The sequence below is a fragment of the Carcharodon carcharias genome, chromosome 18, assembly GCF_017639515.1.
Source record: "Carcharodon carcharias isolate sCarCar2 chromosome 18, sCarCar2.pri, whole genome shotgun sequence".
Lineage (NCBI taxonomy): Eukaryota > Metazoa > Chordata > Chondrichthyes > Lamniformes > Lamnidae > Carcharodon > Carcharodon carcharias.
The window spans coordinates 26,617,380-26,632,150 of NC_054484.1; the positions used below are offsets into that span (position 1 = coordinate 26,617,380).

Genomic DNA, 14,771 nt, shown 5'->3' on the forward strand with positions numbered 1-14,771 from the left:
GACATATGCATATTATTTGGAATATTTTCCTTTCAATGTAGGTCAAATGATGAGTTAAAAAGTTTTAGTCAGATCTTCTGAACCTTATGGTTGGTATTTGGAAATGGTTCATGAGCAGTATTCATTTGCTTATTGTTAACCTTGTCAGGAGGGTCCCTTTCTACTAAGTCTCTTTCAACATAAATGAGCAGTATGTAATAATTTAGCACCAAGGGGAAAGAAACCTGACTGGTTTAATCTTCACAAACATACCAGTATTGCTGTTTAGACACATGCTGTTTGTCAAGAGAATAAACTTGGCTCATGCAGGTTTCTGCTCACTAAGTTTGAATGAGAGGTCCTCCCTCCCAGGGCCCCCCTACATTACTAAAATGGGAATATGTTTGATTAAAAAGGATGCAAAAGAAAAGGTTATTGTATCTTGAATCACTTTAATGAAATTTCCGACTTGCTCACCATCCGATTCTGGACTTTCATCTCTAGATGCTCCAGTTGGCAAAGTAGAGGCTTTAATCCTGTAGTGTAAGAACTGGGCTTTGATATCTGACAAATATATGCTGAGGATACAGACAAATCCTCAATTTCTTTTTTAATTCCTCATGGAATTGTTTGGGGTTTTACTAACCAGCATGGGTCTCAGGATGAATGGCACAGGTTTTGATTCCTGAATTGTCTTATATTTAACCTCATTCGAATCAGAGCAAATGTTAATTACTAACCCTCAATTGGCTTACCACTAAGCTGAAGTGAGCGAATTAACAACTCTTTGTTTAATTATCACGAAACTAGGCCACAAGTCCAGTACCAAGTAATTATTGATTACGATCACCACTGAAATTTATTAATGGCCAGTGTTACTTAAAACTAAGTAGTAATAGTGTTACAATTCCCTTAGAGACTGTTGAAAGGAATCCTCACAATGCCATTGGAAAGGAAACCATTGGACAATATTTCACTTTTATAAACTTTTACTGTAACAAACCAATTAAATTCAAAGGTTACAGAAACAATTACCTTTCACTAAATTAACATTAATAGATGTTTAACGTTAATTACAGCAAAGACAAGAATGTGAGGCTTTAAATTAGCAACAGATCAGCATAATTCCTTAGATAGCCAATACGTTAACTGCCTTGAACTATTCTATGAAATAGTTCAAGTCTATGTGTAATTAACAACACTCAGCTTACACAAACTCTGCCTTTACAAGTGGCCTTCCTTCCCTGGGATGCGAGTGTTGAATTCTGGAGTGACAAAGCCACCTTTCAGCAGTGGGATTATCCAGTTCACTCAGATTTTATTTCCAATTGAATTCACTGTACACATGGGCAGCAGTACTGGAGCTGGCTTCACTTTTGCTTCCCTTTAACTTCGAGCGCTTATAAAGTTGAGACAGTTTTCATCACAATTGGGTGTAGAGCCCAGAAAACCTAACAGTATTTTACATTTTGTCTAAATATGCTGTACATATAAAGGCACATTTAACTGTTTAATTTTAAAGTTCTTATTGTTTTCAAATCCCTCCATTGCCTCCAGCCCCTATCTCTGTAACCTCTAATAACCATCAGATCTCTGCACAACTCCAATTTTGGCCTCTTGTGCAAACCCAGTTTTCTTCACTGCATATTGGCAGTCATGCCTTTAGCTGCCAAGGCCCTAATCTCTGGAATTCCCTCCCTAAACTTCTCTGCCTCTCCTCCCCTCTCTAATTTAGGATGTTCCTTAAAACCTTACCTCTGTGACCGTGACCAAGACCAATCCTAATATCTATGCAGTTTGCTGCCAAATTTGTTTTATAATCCCTGTGAAGAACCTTGGGACATTTTAAAAGCAAGTTATTGCTGTTAGGTACAAGTTCTTACAAAGCAAAGAACAACTAAATACATTATCAGACAATTACTCCTACAGTAACAGACTGCATGTTCACTCTCAAAGCTGACCATAGATTGTCTATTCCTGCCACTACTTAATGACCAATCATCTTAACACTAACCAGTCTCAGGGATGCACAGTATTCTCTTTTTATCTTAATTTGAAAGAGGGGGGAATCACCCTACACACAAGTAAACAATTAGGATGTCGCTGATGGCTGATGTTTTTGACCCCCTTCTGCCAAACAAAGCTGATTAAAAAGTTGAGTCCTATGACTGTCATTGAGTTCTTGATTGTAGATCTTGTCCATCCTGCAAGGCAAACTTTGCATCCTTGAGTTTTACACCCTCTCCATTACTGGTTTTGTATTTCTCAAGATTTTTTTCTCTCAAACACTAAAAGAAGGCAACTAAGTGGTCCATTACGTGTTACAAGAGGTGTGAGTTGGCTGTATTGACGTCTCCTGCCTGTACAAACATTTCCAGTGTAATTAACCTCGAAGGTTTTACAGCTTTATTCAATTTTATGGCCTTTAGCTCAGAAGATTTTATGGCCAAAAAACTTGGTTGATGGTTTGAACGAGCTGAGAACTTGTATTGACTAAAAGCCTTTAACAAGCATCCATTTCCCCAGCAGAACTCTGTGGCCAATTTTCAAGCCAAAACTTCATTTTAAACACACTTTAGGTAATTTCCCCAAAGAATCTAGAAGGCTTCCTCCGGAAATTTGTGGAACACTGTTCCTATAGTAGCTTTATATAATTTCATTTGTAACAACTTTATTTGTTTCTGTAATTTTGTTAAATAATGTAAACAAACCTCCCCCCCCCCACCCCCATTTCATGTATTTCATTTTGAATATGAGTAGGTATATAGTTGTATATATTTTGTGTTTTATGGATGTGAGCATTGCTGGCAGGTCAGTATTTTATTGCCCATTCCTAATTGTCCTTGAGTGATGAATCACCTTTTTGAACTGCTACAGTTCATGTGATGAAGGTACTCCCATAGCGCGCTCAAGTATCGAGTCCAGGTTTTTGATCCAGTGATTAAATCAGCTTGGTGGAAACTTAGTGATGGTGGTGTTCCCATGCGCTTGCTGCCCTTGCCTTTCTAGATGGTACAGGTCACACGTTTAGGAGATGCTGCTGAAGAGGCATTGGTGAGTTACTGCAGTGCATCTTGTAGATAGTATATGCTGCTGCCACTGTGCACCGATGGTGAAGGGAGTGAAGTTTTAAGGTTGTGGATTGGTGCCAGACAAACACATCACTCTGCCCCGAATGGTATCAAGCTTCTTAAGTGTTGTTGGAGCATTCAGGCAAGTGAGACGTATTGCATCACACTCCTGACTTGTGAATTGTAAATGGTGGTCAGGCTTTAAGGAGTCAGGAGGTGAGTTACTTGCTGCAAAATTCCCAGCCTCTGATTCTTGTGGCCTTAATATTTATGTGGCTAGTGCAGTTTAGTTTCTGGTCAATGGTAACCTCCAGGATATTGATGGGGATTCGAACAAAAATAATACTGTTGAACATCAAGGAGAGGTGGTTTAACTCTCTTTTTGGAGATCCTCATTGCCTGGCACTTGTGGTGCAGATGCTACTGGCCATTTATCAACCCAAGCCTGCATGTTGTCCAGGCCTTTCTGCATGTGGGCAAGCACTGCTTCATTACCTGAGGAGTTGTGAATGAAGCTGACACCGTGCAATCATTTATGAACATCCTCACATGTCATTTTGATGGAGGGAAGGCCATGATGAAGTAGTTGAAGATGGTTGGGCCTTGGATACTCCCTGAGGAACTCCTGCAGTGATGGGAATGAGATGATTTGGTCTCCAAAAACCACAAGCAGCCAGTGGAGTTCCCCTGACCACCCCATCCCCCACAACTCCTATTGACTTCAATTTTTGTTGAGCACTTTGGTGCAATATTTGTTCAAATACTGCCTTGGTGTCAAGGGCAGCCACTCTCACCTCATTTCTGGAATTCAGCTCTTCTATCCATGTTTGGACTAAGACTGTATTCAGTCTGTCACTGAGTGGTCTTTGCAAATCCAAACTGAGCATTGGGAAGTAGGTTATTGATGAGCAAATATCACTGGACAGTGCTTTCAATAGCCCCTTCCATCACTTTTTGATGATTGAGATTAGACTAATGAGATGGTAATTGGTTGGATTGGATTTGTTCTGCTTATTTTTTCTTTGTGGACAGGACATATCTGAGAAATTTTCCACATCGTTGTGTAGATGCCCATGCTGTAACTGCACTGGAATAACCTGGATAGATGCAGGTCTAGTTCTGGAGCACATGTTTTGTGGAGATACAGCAAGATGTTGTCAGGACCCCCATAGCCATTTCTTTATCCAGTGTGCTTAGCCTTTTCCTGGCATCGCATAGGGGTAATCAAATTGGCTGAAGCCTGGCTTCTGTGATGGTCAGGAGCTCTTGAGGAGGCCGAGTATGTTCAACCACTTGGCACTTGTGGCCGAAGACGCTTGCAACAAATTCAACCTTGTCTTTTGCACTTGTGTTTGACTCCACAGTTATTGAGGATGGGGATATTCATGGAGCTACTGCCTCCCTATTGGTTTTTTCAATTGCCCACCGCCATTCACAACAAGCTGTAATGGACTGCAATGATTTTATCTGATCCAATGATTGTGGGATTGCTTAGCTCTGTCTATAGCTTGCTGCTTCTGTTTTTTAGCATGCATGCAGTCCTGTGATGTAGCTTTACCAGTTGGCACCTAATTTTTTTAGGCATGACTGGTGATGCCCCTACTTCTTGTTGAACTGGGGTTGATTCCCTGGATTACTAGTAATGGCTGAGTGAGGGATATGCCAAGCCATGAATCTACAGATTTGTTTTTATTTGTCCTTGAGCATGTTGCTGGAAAGGCCAGCAATATTAGTCATCCCTTGAGAAGGTGATGGTGATCTGCCACCTTGAACAGATGCAGCCTGTATGGTGTATGTAAACCCACAGTGCTATTAGGGAGGGAGTTCCATGATTTTTGACACTGAAGTAGTATAGTATAGTAGTAGTATAGGCAGTATAGTTCTAATTCAGGATGGTGTGTTCCTTGGAGGGATGCTTGCAGGTAACGATGTTTCCATGTGTCTGCTGCCCTTGTTCTTCTAGGTGGTACAGGTTGTGGGTTTGGAAGATGATGTTGAAGAAGCTTTGGCAAGTTGCTGCATTGCAACTTGTATTTGGTGTACACTGCTACCACTGTGCGCCAGTGGCGGAGGTTGTGAATTTTTAAGGTGATGGATGGGTGCCGATCAACAGGGCTGCTTTGTCCTGGTTTGTGGTGGAATATAATTCTGTTGCTGCTTTTACTGATGGCCCACGGTGCCTCTTGGATGCCTAATTTTGAGCTGCTACATCATCTCTGAATTTATCGCATTTAGTACAGTGGTGGTGCCACACATGGAGGATGTCCTCAGTGGTGAAGATGAACTTCATCTCCATAGGACTTTGTGAAGACTGCACCTACTAATAGAGTCACAGATGCATCTGCGACAGGTGGTTTGGTGAGGACAAGGTCAAGTCAGTTTTTCCCTCGTTGGCCCTCTCACTAGCCTGGAAGCTATACCCTTCAAGAGTCGGCCAGTAATGGTGCTAGTGAACCATCCTTGGTGATGGACATAAACGTCCCCCAACAAGATTCTTTGCTCTTTCTTCCAAGTAGTAATCATAATATGGAGGAATACTGATTCACAGCTGAAGGAGGGTGTTAGGTGGTGATCAGCAGGACATTTGCTTGTCCATGTTTCACCTGGTGCCATGAGATTTAATGGAATTTGTAGTCAATGCTAATGACTCCCGGGGCCACTCCCCCCCCAACCATATACCACTGTGCAGCCATCTCTAGTGGTCCTGTCCTGTTGGGATGGTTATGGATGAGGCTGGCACATTGACTAAGAAGTATGACTCTAAGAGGATAACTATGTCAGGCTGTTGCTTGACTAGCCTGTGGACAGTCCTCCCAATTTTGGCCAAAGTACCCAGATGTTCGTGAAGAGGACTTTGCACTGTTGACTCTGCACGGTGTGTCTTTGCCTCTGTTAAATTTTTAATTTCTTTTTCATAGTGGTTTTGATACAAATTAGTGGCTTGTTCAGCAATTAAGAGCCAAATACACTGTTTTAGCACTGGCATCATAGGCCAGATGGGGTAAAGATGGCAGATTTCCTTCCCTTTAAGGTGTTAGTGAACTGGATGTATGTTTATATACTACAAGGGAGACGAGGGTAGTTTGCTATTTAGAGTGTGGGAAGTCATGTAGAATAGTGGAACATACTGTTAAAGTTCATTCAGGTATTACTTAGCATCATCTGATTTTATTTTAAACAGCTACTTATATACTTAAAGCAGAAAAACATCCTGAGATCCTTTCAAGAGAAAAGTTAATAAGAGCAAGAGATGTGTTGAGAGAATTGAGAAAGCCACTCTAAAGCTTACTCAAAAAGATTTTTGAAAATATTGATGGGGCTGAAAAGGTAGGGGAGTTAATGGAAGTTTTTTTTTATTCATTCATGGGCTTCACTGGCTAGGTCAGCATTTATTGCCCAAACCTAGTTGCCCTTGAGAAAGTGGTGGTGAGCTGCCTTCTTGAACCGCTGCAGTCCATGTGGTGTACATACACCCACAGTGCTGTCAGGGAGGGAGTTCCAGGATTTTGACCAAGGGACAGTGAAGGAACGGTGATATATTTCCAAGTCAGGGTGGTGAGTGGCTTGGAGGGGAACTTCCAGGTGGTGGTGTTCCCATGTGTCTGCTGCCCTTGCCCTTCTAGATGATAGTGGTCATGGGTTTGAAGGTGCTGTCTAAGGAGCCTTGGTGAATTCCTGCAGTGCATCTTGTTGATGTGCATCAGTGGTGGAGGGAGTGAATATTTCTGGAAGGGGTGCCAATCAAGCGAGCTACTTTAACCTGGATGGTGTCAAGTTTCTTGAGTGCTGTTGGAGCCACACTAATCCAGGCAAGTGGTGACTATTCCATCACACTCCTGACTTGTGCCTTGTAGTCAGGTGGGTTACTCACCATAGGATTCCTCGCCTCTGACCTGCTTTTGTAGCCACACTGTCTATGTGGCTAGTTGAGTTCAGTGTCTGGTCAATGGTAACCCACAGGATGCTGACTGTGGAGGATTCAGTGATGGTAATGCCATTGAATGTCAAAGGGAGATGGTTAGATTCTCTCTGGAGAGAAGGGCTGAAGCACTTGAAAGAGCTACAAAATTCTTGGGGCAAATGGAGAATGGTTGCAAGAGTCTGAGAATGAAGGATTTGGAAAATGATTTAAGACTAGAGAAGGATGCAAAAGCCAGGTGGTCATGGCAATGGAGAAATTTGAAGATAAAGGCAATAAATTCATTACATTTCAGGAGCCAGTAATGATAGGGGATAGCAAGACAGTAAAGATGAGGTCATGAGTGCCTGAATTTTGGTTGAATATTACAGAGAGGGGAGATTTGGAGGATGGCAAGGACATCATATAATCAATTTTTTGGGCACCATAAGAATGTCTGAGGTTTGGGCAGCAGTAGAGTTTAGGAAGAAATGGAGGTAAGTGATGGACTGGAAATGTGGGATTTGAAATGTAACTGTGCTGAACTGTGGTGAGGTTTTGCTTGGTTTGATTCAACCTGTATGAGTAAGGAGGAGGACGCAATCGGTAGCAAAGGACTAGAGGGCTGAGAACAATGCTTTCAGTTTTTCCTGTGTTAAATTGCAGAAAATTGTGACTTGCCTACAATAAATTCAGTTCAGCATTTTGTCAGGAGAGTTAATCAGCATATCTGCAGAAGCTAACTGAACGCCTATGGAGATTGTTGTCAAGGGGCTGTGGGGAGATGAGGTAGAGGAAGTTGAAAGTACAGAGTTGACGAGAAGCTGTTGCTGGAGCAACGATAACTGAATTTGAACGAGTAGGAGTAAACTTTTAAGAGTGGCACTTTTAAAATAAATGCATCTTATGTTTAAATTGGTTAGATTTTGAGTTACTGTTGTTGATCACAAATCTTACTCCAAATATTTTCTTGACCTTTACAGTTCTGTTAAAGAGCCTGGCACCTAAAACTCGCATAGGAAAAGTTTTTGGGCAAAATCTGCTTAAAGGAACCTTATTGAAATAATGAGCACCTGGGGCAAGTGGGAAGGATTAAAGACTTTAGATCTTTGCTTCTGCTTTACAATTCTCCTCTTGGGCAGTCCCTCGGATCTAGGTCTAGGATGACTTGCTTCCACTCCAGTTCGACGAGTTCTGAGATGGCTGACAACTTCAACACGCGATCTGTAGACTTTCTCACGTACGGGGCAGGTGGTGTTTGAAGGGTTGGGTAGATGGGTTGTTTGGAGGTTTGTGCCCTCCCTCTGATGCCTCGATTTCACCTCCGCACATTCCCAACAAAGTCTCTCGATGTGTTTGATGCCTTCTCTGATGAGCCTTCTCCATTTCGGTCAGTCATAAACCAGGCACTCCCATGAAGTTGGAATGTATAATCCCTCTTCAGAGATGCCTTGTGGGCATCCCTAAAGTGTTCTTCTGGGTGTCTCCTGCTGTGACCAAGCTCCAAGTAGAGCAGTTGTTTCAGGAGTCGACTGTCTGGCGTACAAACTGTATCCGACTGGTGAAGTTGGTTTTGAATGATTAGCACCTCAATGCTGACCATGTTGGCTTGGAAGAGGATGCTGCTGTTGACCTGCCTTTCTTGCCACCAAATTTGGAGGATCCTGTGCAGGCACCGCTGGTGATACTTCTCCAGTGCTTTGAGGTGCCTACAGTAGGTTGTCCAAATCTCCAAAATATATAGGAACTTGACGATCACCGGTAAACAATGACCTTAGCCTTGGATTTGAAATCCTGGTCCTCAAATACTCTTTTCTGTAGTCAGCTAAAGGCTGAGCTGATGCATTGGAGGCGAGGATGAATTTCATCGCCTATGTCTGCCTACATCAAGAGGAGGCACCCAAGATACAGAAAATGGTCCACATTTTCCAGGATTTCGTTAGTGACCTTCATCGAGGGGGCAAAGTGTTGTGCTTTGGGAGCTGGTTGGAAGAGGATGTTAGTTTTCCTGGTGTTTAGAGAAAGGTCTGTTTTCTCAATCACTTTTTGCAATCACTTTAATGAGGTTCAATGTAAATGACAGTGAAATCAATGCCAAAATATATCTTTTAAACTTCAACTTTGCACAATGGTATTCATTATTTCTCAATGATAGACATTGCAGTGAGAGAAAATAGAATTTTTGAAATGTAGTTTCTTTTTGAATGTATAAAATACATATTCTCTGTCAACCTATTAGTCTTGATAAAAGGTTAGGCAGTAATATTCTCGGTATTGGATGGCAGTTTGTGTCTCAGCTGCCTATAAAACCATGTATGTTAGAATGTTGTGTGATGTATATTATTTAGTCTTCCCCTCTTCTGTATAGGGTGTGCTGACTTACATTTATTGGACATGCTAACTCCTTCTGAACGGAAGCGACAGGGCTATATCCATGAGCTCATTGTGACAGAAGAAAACTATGTTAGTGATCTGCAGCTAGTCACTGAGGTAAGATAAAGTTATCTTATGAACATGATGGAACAATTTTCAGGCTGTGCTAATACATCAGTAGGTAAATGTTCATCCCAGTTTCAATCTCCACCCTACATTCTGTTTACTGATCTTACCTGGAGCAGCAGTTTGGTTCGATGCTCCTTGAATAAAAGGGAGAGGGGAAAGCTTAGTTAGAGTTCCTGCTCGTGATCACTATCTAGCGATGCCTGTAGAAGAGTGCATTGGTTTGGCTAACAGCTGAGGACAGTATATTAAGGTGTTCTTTGGTTGCCAAGGCTGCATTTATTGTCCATCCCCTGAGTTATGCTGAGAAGATGGTGGTGGCCCTTCATCATAGCAATTACTTATGCCCTGAATGGCTAGCTTGGACAATGAGGCATTACAAGTCAGCCTTCTAGTAAGGGACTGGAGTCACCAAGTAGGGGCACGAGCTTATAGTCCCGGTATAATAGAGAGCCAGTTGAGTTTTTAAGACAATCCAGCATTTGGCTATATTTTTCTGGCACCAGCCCTCATTATCAGGTTTTTTTTTGAATTCGTTGTCAGATTTACATGAGATCTCTGGGTTACCAGTTCAGTGTTGAAGCTCCTATAGTGTCTCTGGTGCTTCTGTGTTCTTTTTGTAGCATGGAGATCTGAACTCTGCACAGAACTCTTGCATGAAGCTTGGCCAGAGTCCTTTACAAGTTTAACATAACTTCTCTACTTTTAAATTCTATATCCCTAGAAATAAATCCCAGTACTTTGTGAGCATTTTTAATTGCTTTACTGATCTGCAGTGCTGCTTTTAATGATTTGTTCATCTGTGTCCAGAGATCACTTTGCTCTTCTACTCCATTCAGTTTCTTATTTTCCAAGGTGCAGGTGATGTTTGTTGTTCCTACCAAAAGGCACCACCTGACAACTATCCGTGTTAAAGCTCATTTGCCACTTAACTGCTTTGCTTGCAAGTTATCTAATGTCGTCTTGTATTTTGATGCATTCTTCCTCAATATTGGTTCTAACCCACACTTTGGTATCATCTGCAATCTTTGATATTGTGTTGCTTGTTCCCAAGTCCAAATCATTAAATTATATATTTGTAAAAAGTACTGATCCTTATGGAACACCGCTTTCCTGAGTGTATAATCACCTTCCTAAACAACGTAAAGGGATGTGGGGAAAAGGCATTGAAGTGGATGATCATCCGTGATCGTATTAAATGGTGAAGCAGGCTTAATGGGCTGAATGGCCTACTCCTGCTCCTATGTTCCTACAATGTTTTTCCCAGTCTGCAACCAGCGAGCAAAGTCATTACTTTAGCCTGTTCTACCCATAGGGTAAACTTATACTTAGAGATTGCTGAATGATTTTGTTAATTACCTTCCTTTACTCATCAGGAAAGTTTTGCTTGCTTTTAATTACATTTCTGTTGCTGCTAATGATCTGCCTTGTTCCATTAGGTCTTTCAAAAACCATTACTAGAGTCTGATCTGCTGACAGAGAAAGAGGTGGCCATGATTTTTGTGAACTGGAAAGAGCTCATCATGTGCAATATCAAATTGTTGAAGTAGGTACATGCTATGGTACCCTAATGGTCGTCACTTGATAATTTCTTTGTCTTACTAGTTTCCCCACTGACATGTTCAAAATCCCTTTGATATGGGGTATGCATAGTGAGAAATCCAGGACCATCTCCTTGTTAAACAGGAGACGTTGCAACTCTAATTCTGGAATGAAAATGAAGTTTGTGATTCCTTGTAAAGATATGAGTGTCAAATCTGAACTGATGGGTCCATAAAAATGTGACACTTTTCCAAGAAGTGGTAGGACTGAGGTTCACATGCTCGATTCCAAACATGATGAATTTGCAGTCTGTCCCCAGTGCACATCCTAGTGATGTCTTGGTCCTTCTTAGCAAGTCAAGGAAAATTGGAGGCCAGGTCATTTCAAATCTTTGTCCTGGTAAACATGGAGTTGTGGATTGAGACTGGATTGAGCCTAGCTAATGGACTAAAAGGCAATCATCACAACAGGAAACATTTATTTGTTGCAATGTGGAGGACCTACATTTTGAGCTAATTGTTCAGATTTTTATGTTGCTTTTAGTGTAATCTCCCTTGTGGGATAAGATACTTTGATATCAAACAGATGATTTCCTCTCTTTTCATATAGTACACATGGGGCATTTTATTTCCTTGCAATGCGCAACTAAATAAAATGTGTCAGAGCAGCTCAAATCACAGCACAGTCAGCATTTCAATTAAAATCATGTAATTCTATCCTGGGAGCTTGGTGGCTCATTTAGGCATCTAAAACAATTTTGCAATTGGAATAATAGCCTGGAGTACGTTTAAAAGTAGTAACACATTTTCAAGTTCAAATAACATTGATGTGCTTAAGCAGTTTATCAGTTTCATCTGAACCCTTCACTTGATGTTGCATTGTAAGACACTAGAACCTATATATTGTCCCTGTGTATAATGAGGATCAGATACATTCAGCAGTATATTTGATTTCTTGTTGCATTGCTAATGAACACCAAGAACTACCTTGCACACTCTTCTTAATATTGGGATTTAATTCAGATTGTAGGACTTTTGAAATTGGAAAGCTAGATAGTGAGTTCGTTGATCATGTGGAATCAAGTTAAATAGTCAGTTTTAAAGTTTTATAACTATTAATTGATATCAACAAAAGCCCACAGTATTTATACAAGCATTGATAATGATAAAAATTAATCTTTACTAAGCTGATAATGCTTTGATCAGAAAACAGAAATACAATTAAAATACATTTTTAGTTTATTTAAAAAATATGTTGGAATGCAATTACGATTTTTTAAAAAATTCATTCGTGGGATGTGGGTTTTGCTGGCTAGGCCAGCATTTATTGCCCATTCCTTGTTGCAATTGAGAAGGTGGTGATGAGCTGCCTTCTTGAACCGCTGCAGTCCATGTGGTGTAGGTACACCCACAGTGCTGTTAGGGAATTCCAGGATTTCGACCCAGCAACAGTGAAGGAATGGTGATATATTTCCAAGTCAGGATGATGAAAGACTTGGAGGGGAACTTCCAGGTGGTGGTGTTGCCATCTATCTGCTGCCCTTGTCCTTCTAGATGGTAGAGGTCGTGGGTTTGGAAGGTGCTGTCTAAGGAGCCTTGGTGAATTCCTGCAGAGCATCCTGTAGATGGTACACACTGCTGCCACTGTGCATCAGTGGTGGAGGGTGTGAATGTTTATGGATGTGGTGCCAATCAAGGGGGCTGTTTTATCCTGAACGGTGTCAAGCTTCTTGAGTGTTATGTGAGCTGCATTCATCCAGACACTTCTGATGCCTTGTAGATGGCGGACAGGCTTTGGGGGAGTCAGGAGGTGAGTTATTCATCGCAGGATTCCTAGCCTTTGACATGCTTTTGAAGTCACTAGTATTTATATGGCTAGTGCAGTTCAGTTTCCGGTCAATGGTAACCCCCAGGACGGTGATAGTGGGGGATTCAGTGATGGTAATGCCATTGAACGTCAAGGAGTGATGGTTAGATTCTCTCATGTTGGAGATTGTCATTGCCTGGCACTTGTGTGGCGCAAATGGTACTCGCCACTTGTCAGCCCAAGCCTGCATATTGTCCAAGTCTTGCTGCATTTGGACATGACTGTTTCAGTACCTGAGGAATCACAAATGGTACTGAAAATTGTGCAATCATCAGTGAACATCCCCACTTATGATAGAAGGAAGGTCATTGATGAAGCAACTGAAGATGGTTGGGCCGAGGACACGACCCTGAGAAACTCCTGCAGCGATGTTTTGGAGCTGAGCTGACTGACCCCCAACAACCACAGCCATCTTCCTTTGTGCTAGGTGTGGCTCCAACCAGGGGGGAGTTTTACCCCCGATTCCAATTGACTCCAGTTTTGCTAGGGCTCCTTGATGCCGGACTTAGTCAAATGTGGCCTTGATGTCAAGAGCAGTCACTCTCACCTCACCTTGGGAGTTCAGCTCTTTTGTCCATGTTTGAACCAAGGCTGTAATGAGGTCAGGAGCTGAATAGCTCTGGCGGAACTCAAACTGGGCGTTAGTGAGCAGGTTATTGCTAAGCAAGTGCTACTTGCTTAGCAATAAGAATATGTTATATCTGTCTGCATACCTGTCATCTATTCTAATGTGCATCTGTTTTTGCCTCACTGTAGGGCACTGCGGGTAAGGAAGAAGATGTCAGGGGAGAGGATGCCTGTGAAAATGATTGGTGACATATTAACAGCACAATTGCCTCACATGCAGCCGTATATCCGATTCTGCAGTTGTCAGCTTAATGGAGCAGCACTTATCCAGCAAAAGACTGATGAAGTTCCAGAGTTTAAGGAATTTGTGAAAGTAAGGGATCATTGCATTGTCATTGCACAGCAAAAGAAATGACCTCTGCATCACCTTTAGTTGGCTTTCAGATGAAAACCTTGTTTCCAGTCAAATAGTAATTCTGCAAAGCTTTTTAATGCTATTGAAGAGCCGGCTTTGTTCAACAGATAGCAACCTTAGCTCTGTGTCAGAAGGTTGTGGGTTCAATCTTCAACACGAACTGGAACACATAATTTAGGCTGGTGCTTTACTGCAGCTCTGAGGAATTGCCAGAGGGACAGCCTTCCTGATGGGACCTTTTTTGCTTCCAGCTCGGGTAGACATAAGAGATCCTATGATTCTAAGAAGACTGCAGAGTTCTCCTGATATCCTGGCCAAAGTTCCTCCCTCACTGCCAAAAACTGATTGATTATTGATTAATTTGGTTTTTGTGGCATCTTGCAATATAGACATTGCTGCATTTACATATAAAGTAGTGACAACATTGAAGAAATAATTTGCATTTATCCAGCGCTGTTCAAACCCAGGACGTCCCAAAGCACTTCAGAGCCAATGAAGTACTTTCTGAAGTGTAGCCACTGCTGTAATGTGGGAAATGTCTTATTTCAGTAATGGTAAAGCAACTTGGGATGTCCTGAAGAAGTGATAATATGCTGTAGGATATATAACATGTGATTTTCTTAATACTGTGATATCGTTGACACTTGGCTTATTTATATTATGGCAGAGACTAGCAATGGACCCACAATGTAAAGGAATGCCACTATCAAGTTTCCTACTGAAGCCTATGCAAAGGGTAACACGCTACCCATTAATAATAAAAAATGTAAGTACATATTTTTGTGTGTACATTCTTCTACTTGAAACAATTAAAAGCTGTTACGCAGTTTGCTACAAAATAGACAACTCTTGGATGTCTTGCTATCCAACCTTTACAGTGATGCAGGCTGAATAAAACACACAGTTTTGTTACTAATCCATAAGAGAATTTTAT

The 14,771-nt window shown here is 41.5% G+C and overlaps 1 protein-coding gene across 1 annotated transcript in view; it reads left to right on the forward strand.

Moving 5' to 3' along the window:
- The window catches only part of itsn1 (intersectin 1 (SH3 domain protein)), a 188,687-nt gene that overhangs the window by 159,580 nt on the left and 14,336 nt on the right, over positions 1 to 14,771 (forward strand). Inside the window, exons 31-34 of the mRNA XM_041210808.1 lie at positions 9,317 to 9,438; positions 10,887 to 10,993; positions 13,612 to 13,795; positions 14,505 to 14,603. Of these exons, the coding sequence (XP_041066742.1) occupies positions 9,317 to 9,438; positions 10,887 to 10,993; positions 13,612 to 13,795; positions 14,505 to 14,603 (512 nt within the window). The remainder of the gene's footprint in view (positions 1 to 9,316; positions 9,439 to 10,886; positions 10,994 to 13,611; positions 13,796 to 14,504; positions 14,604 to 14,771) is intronic.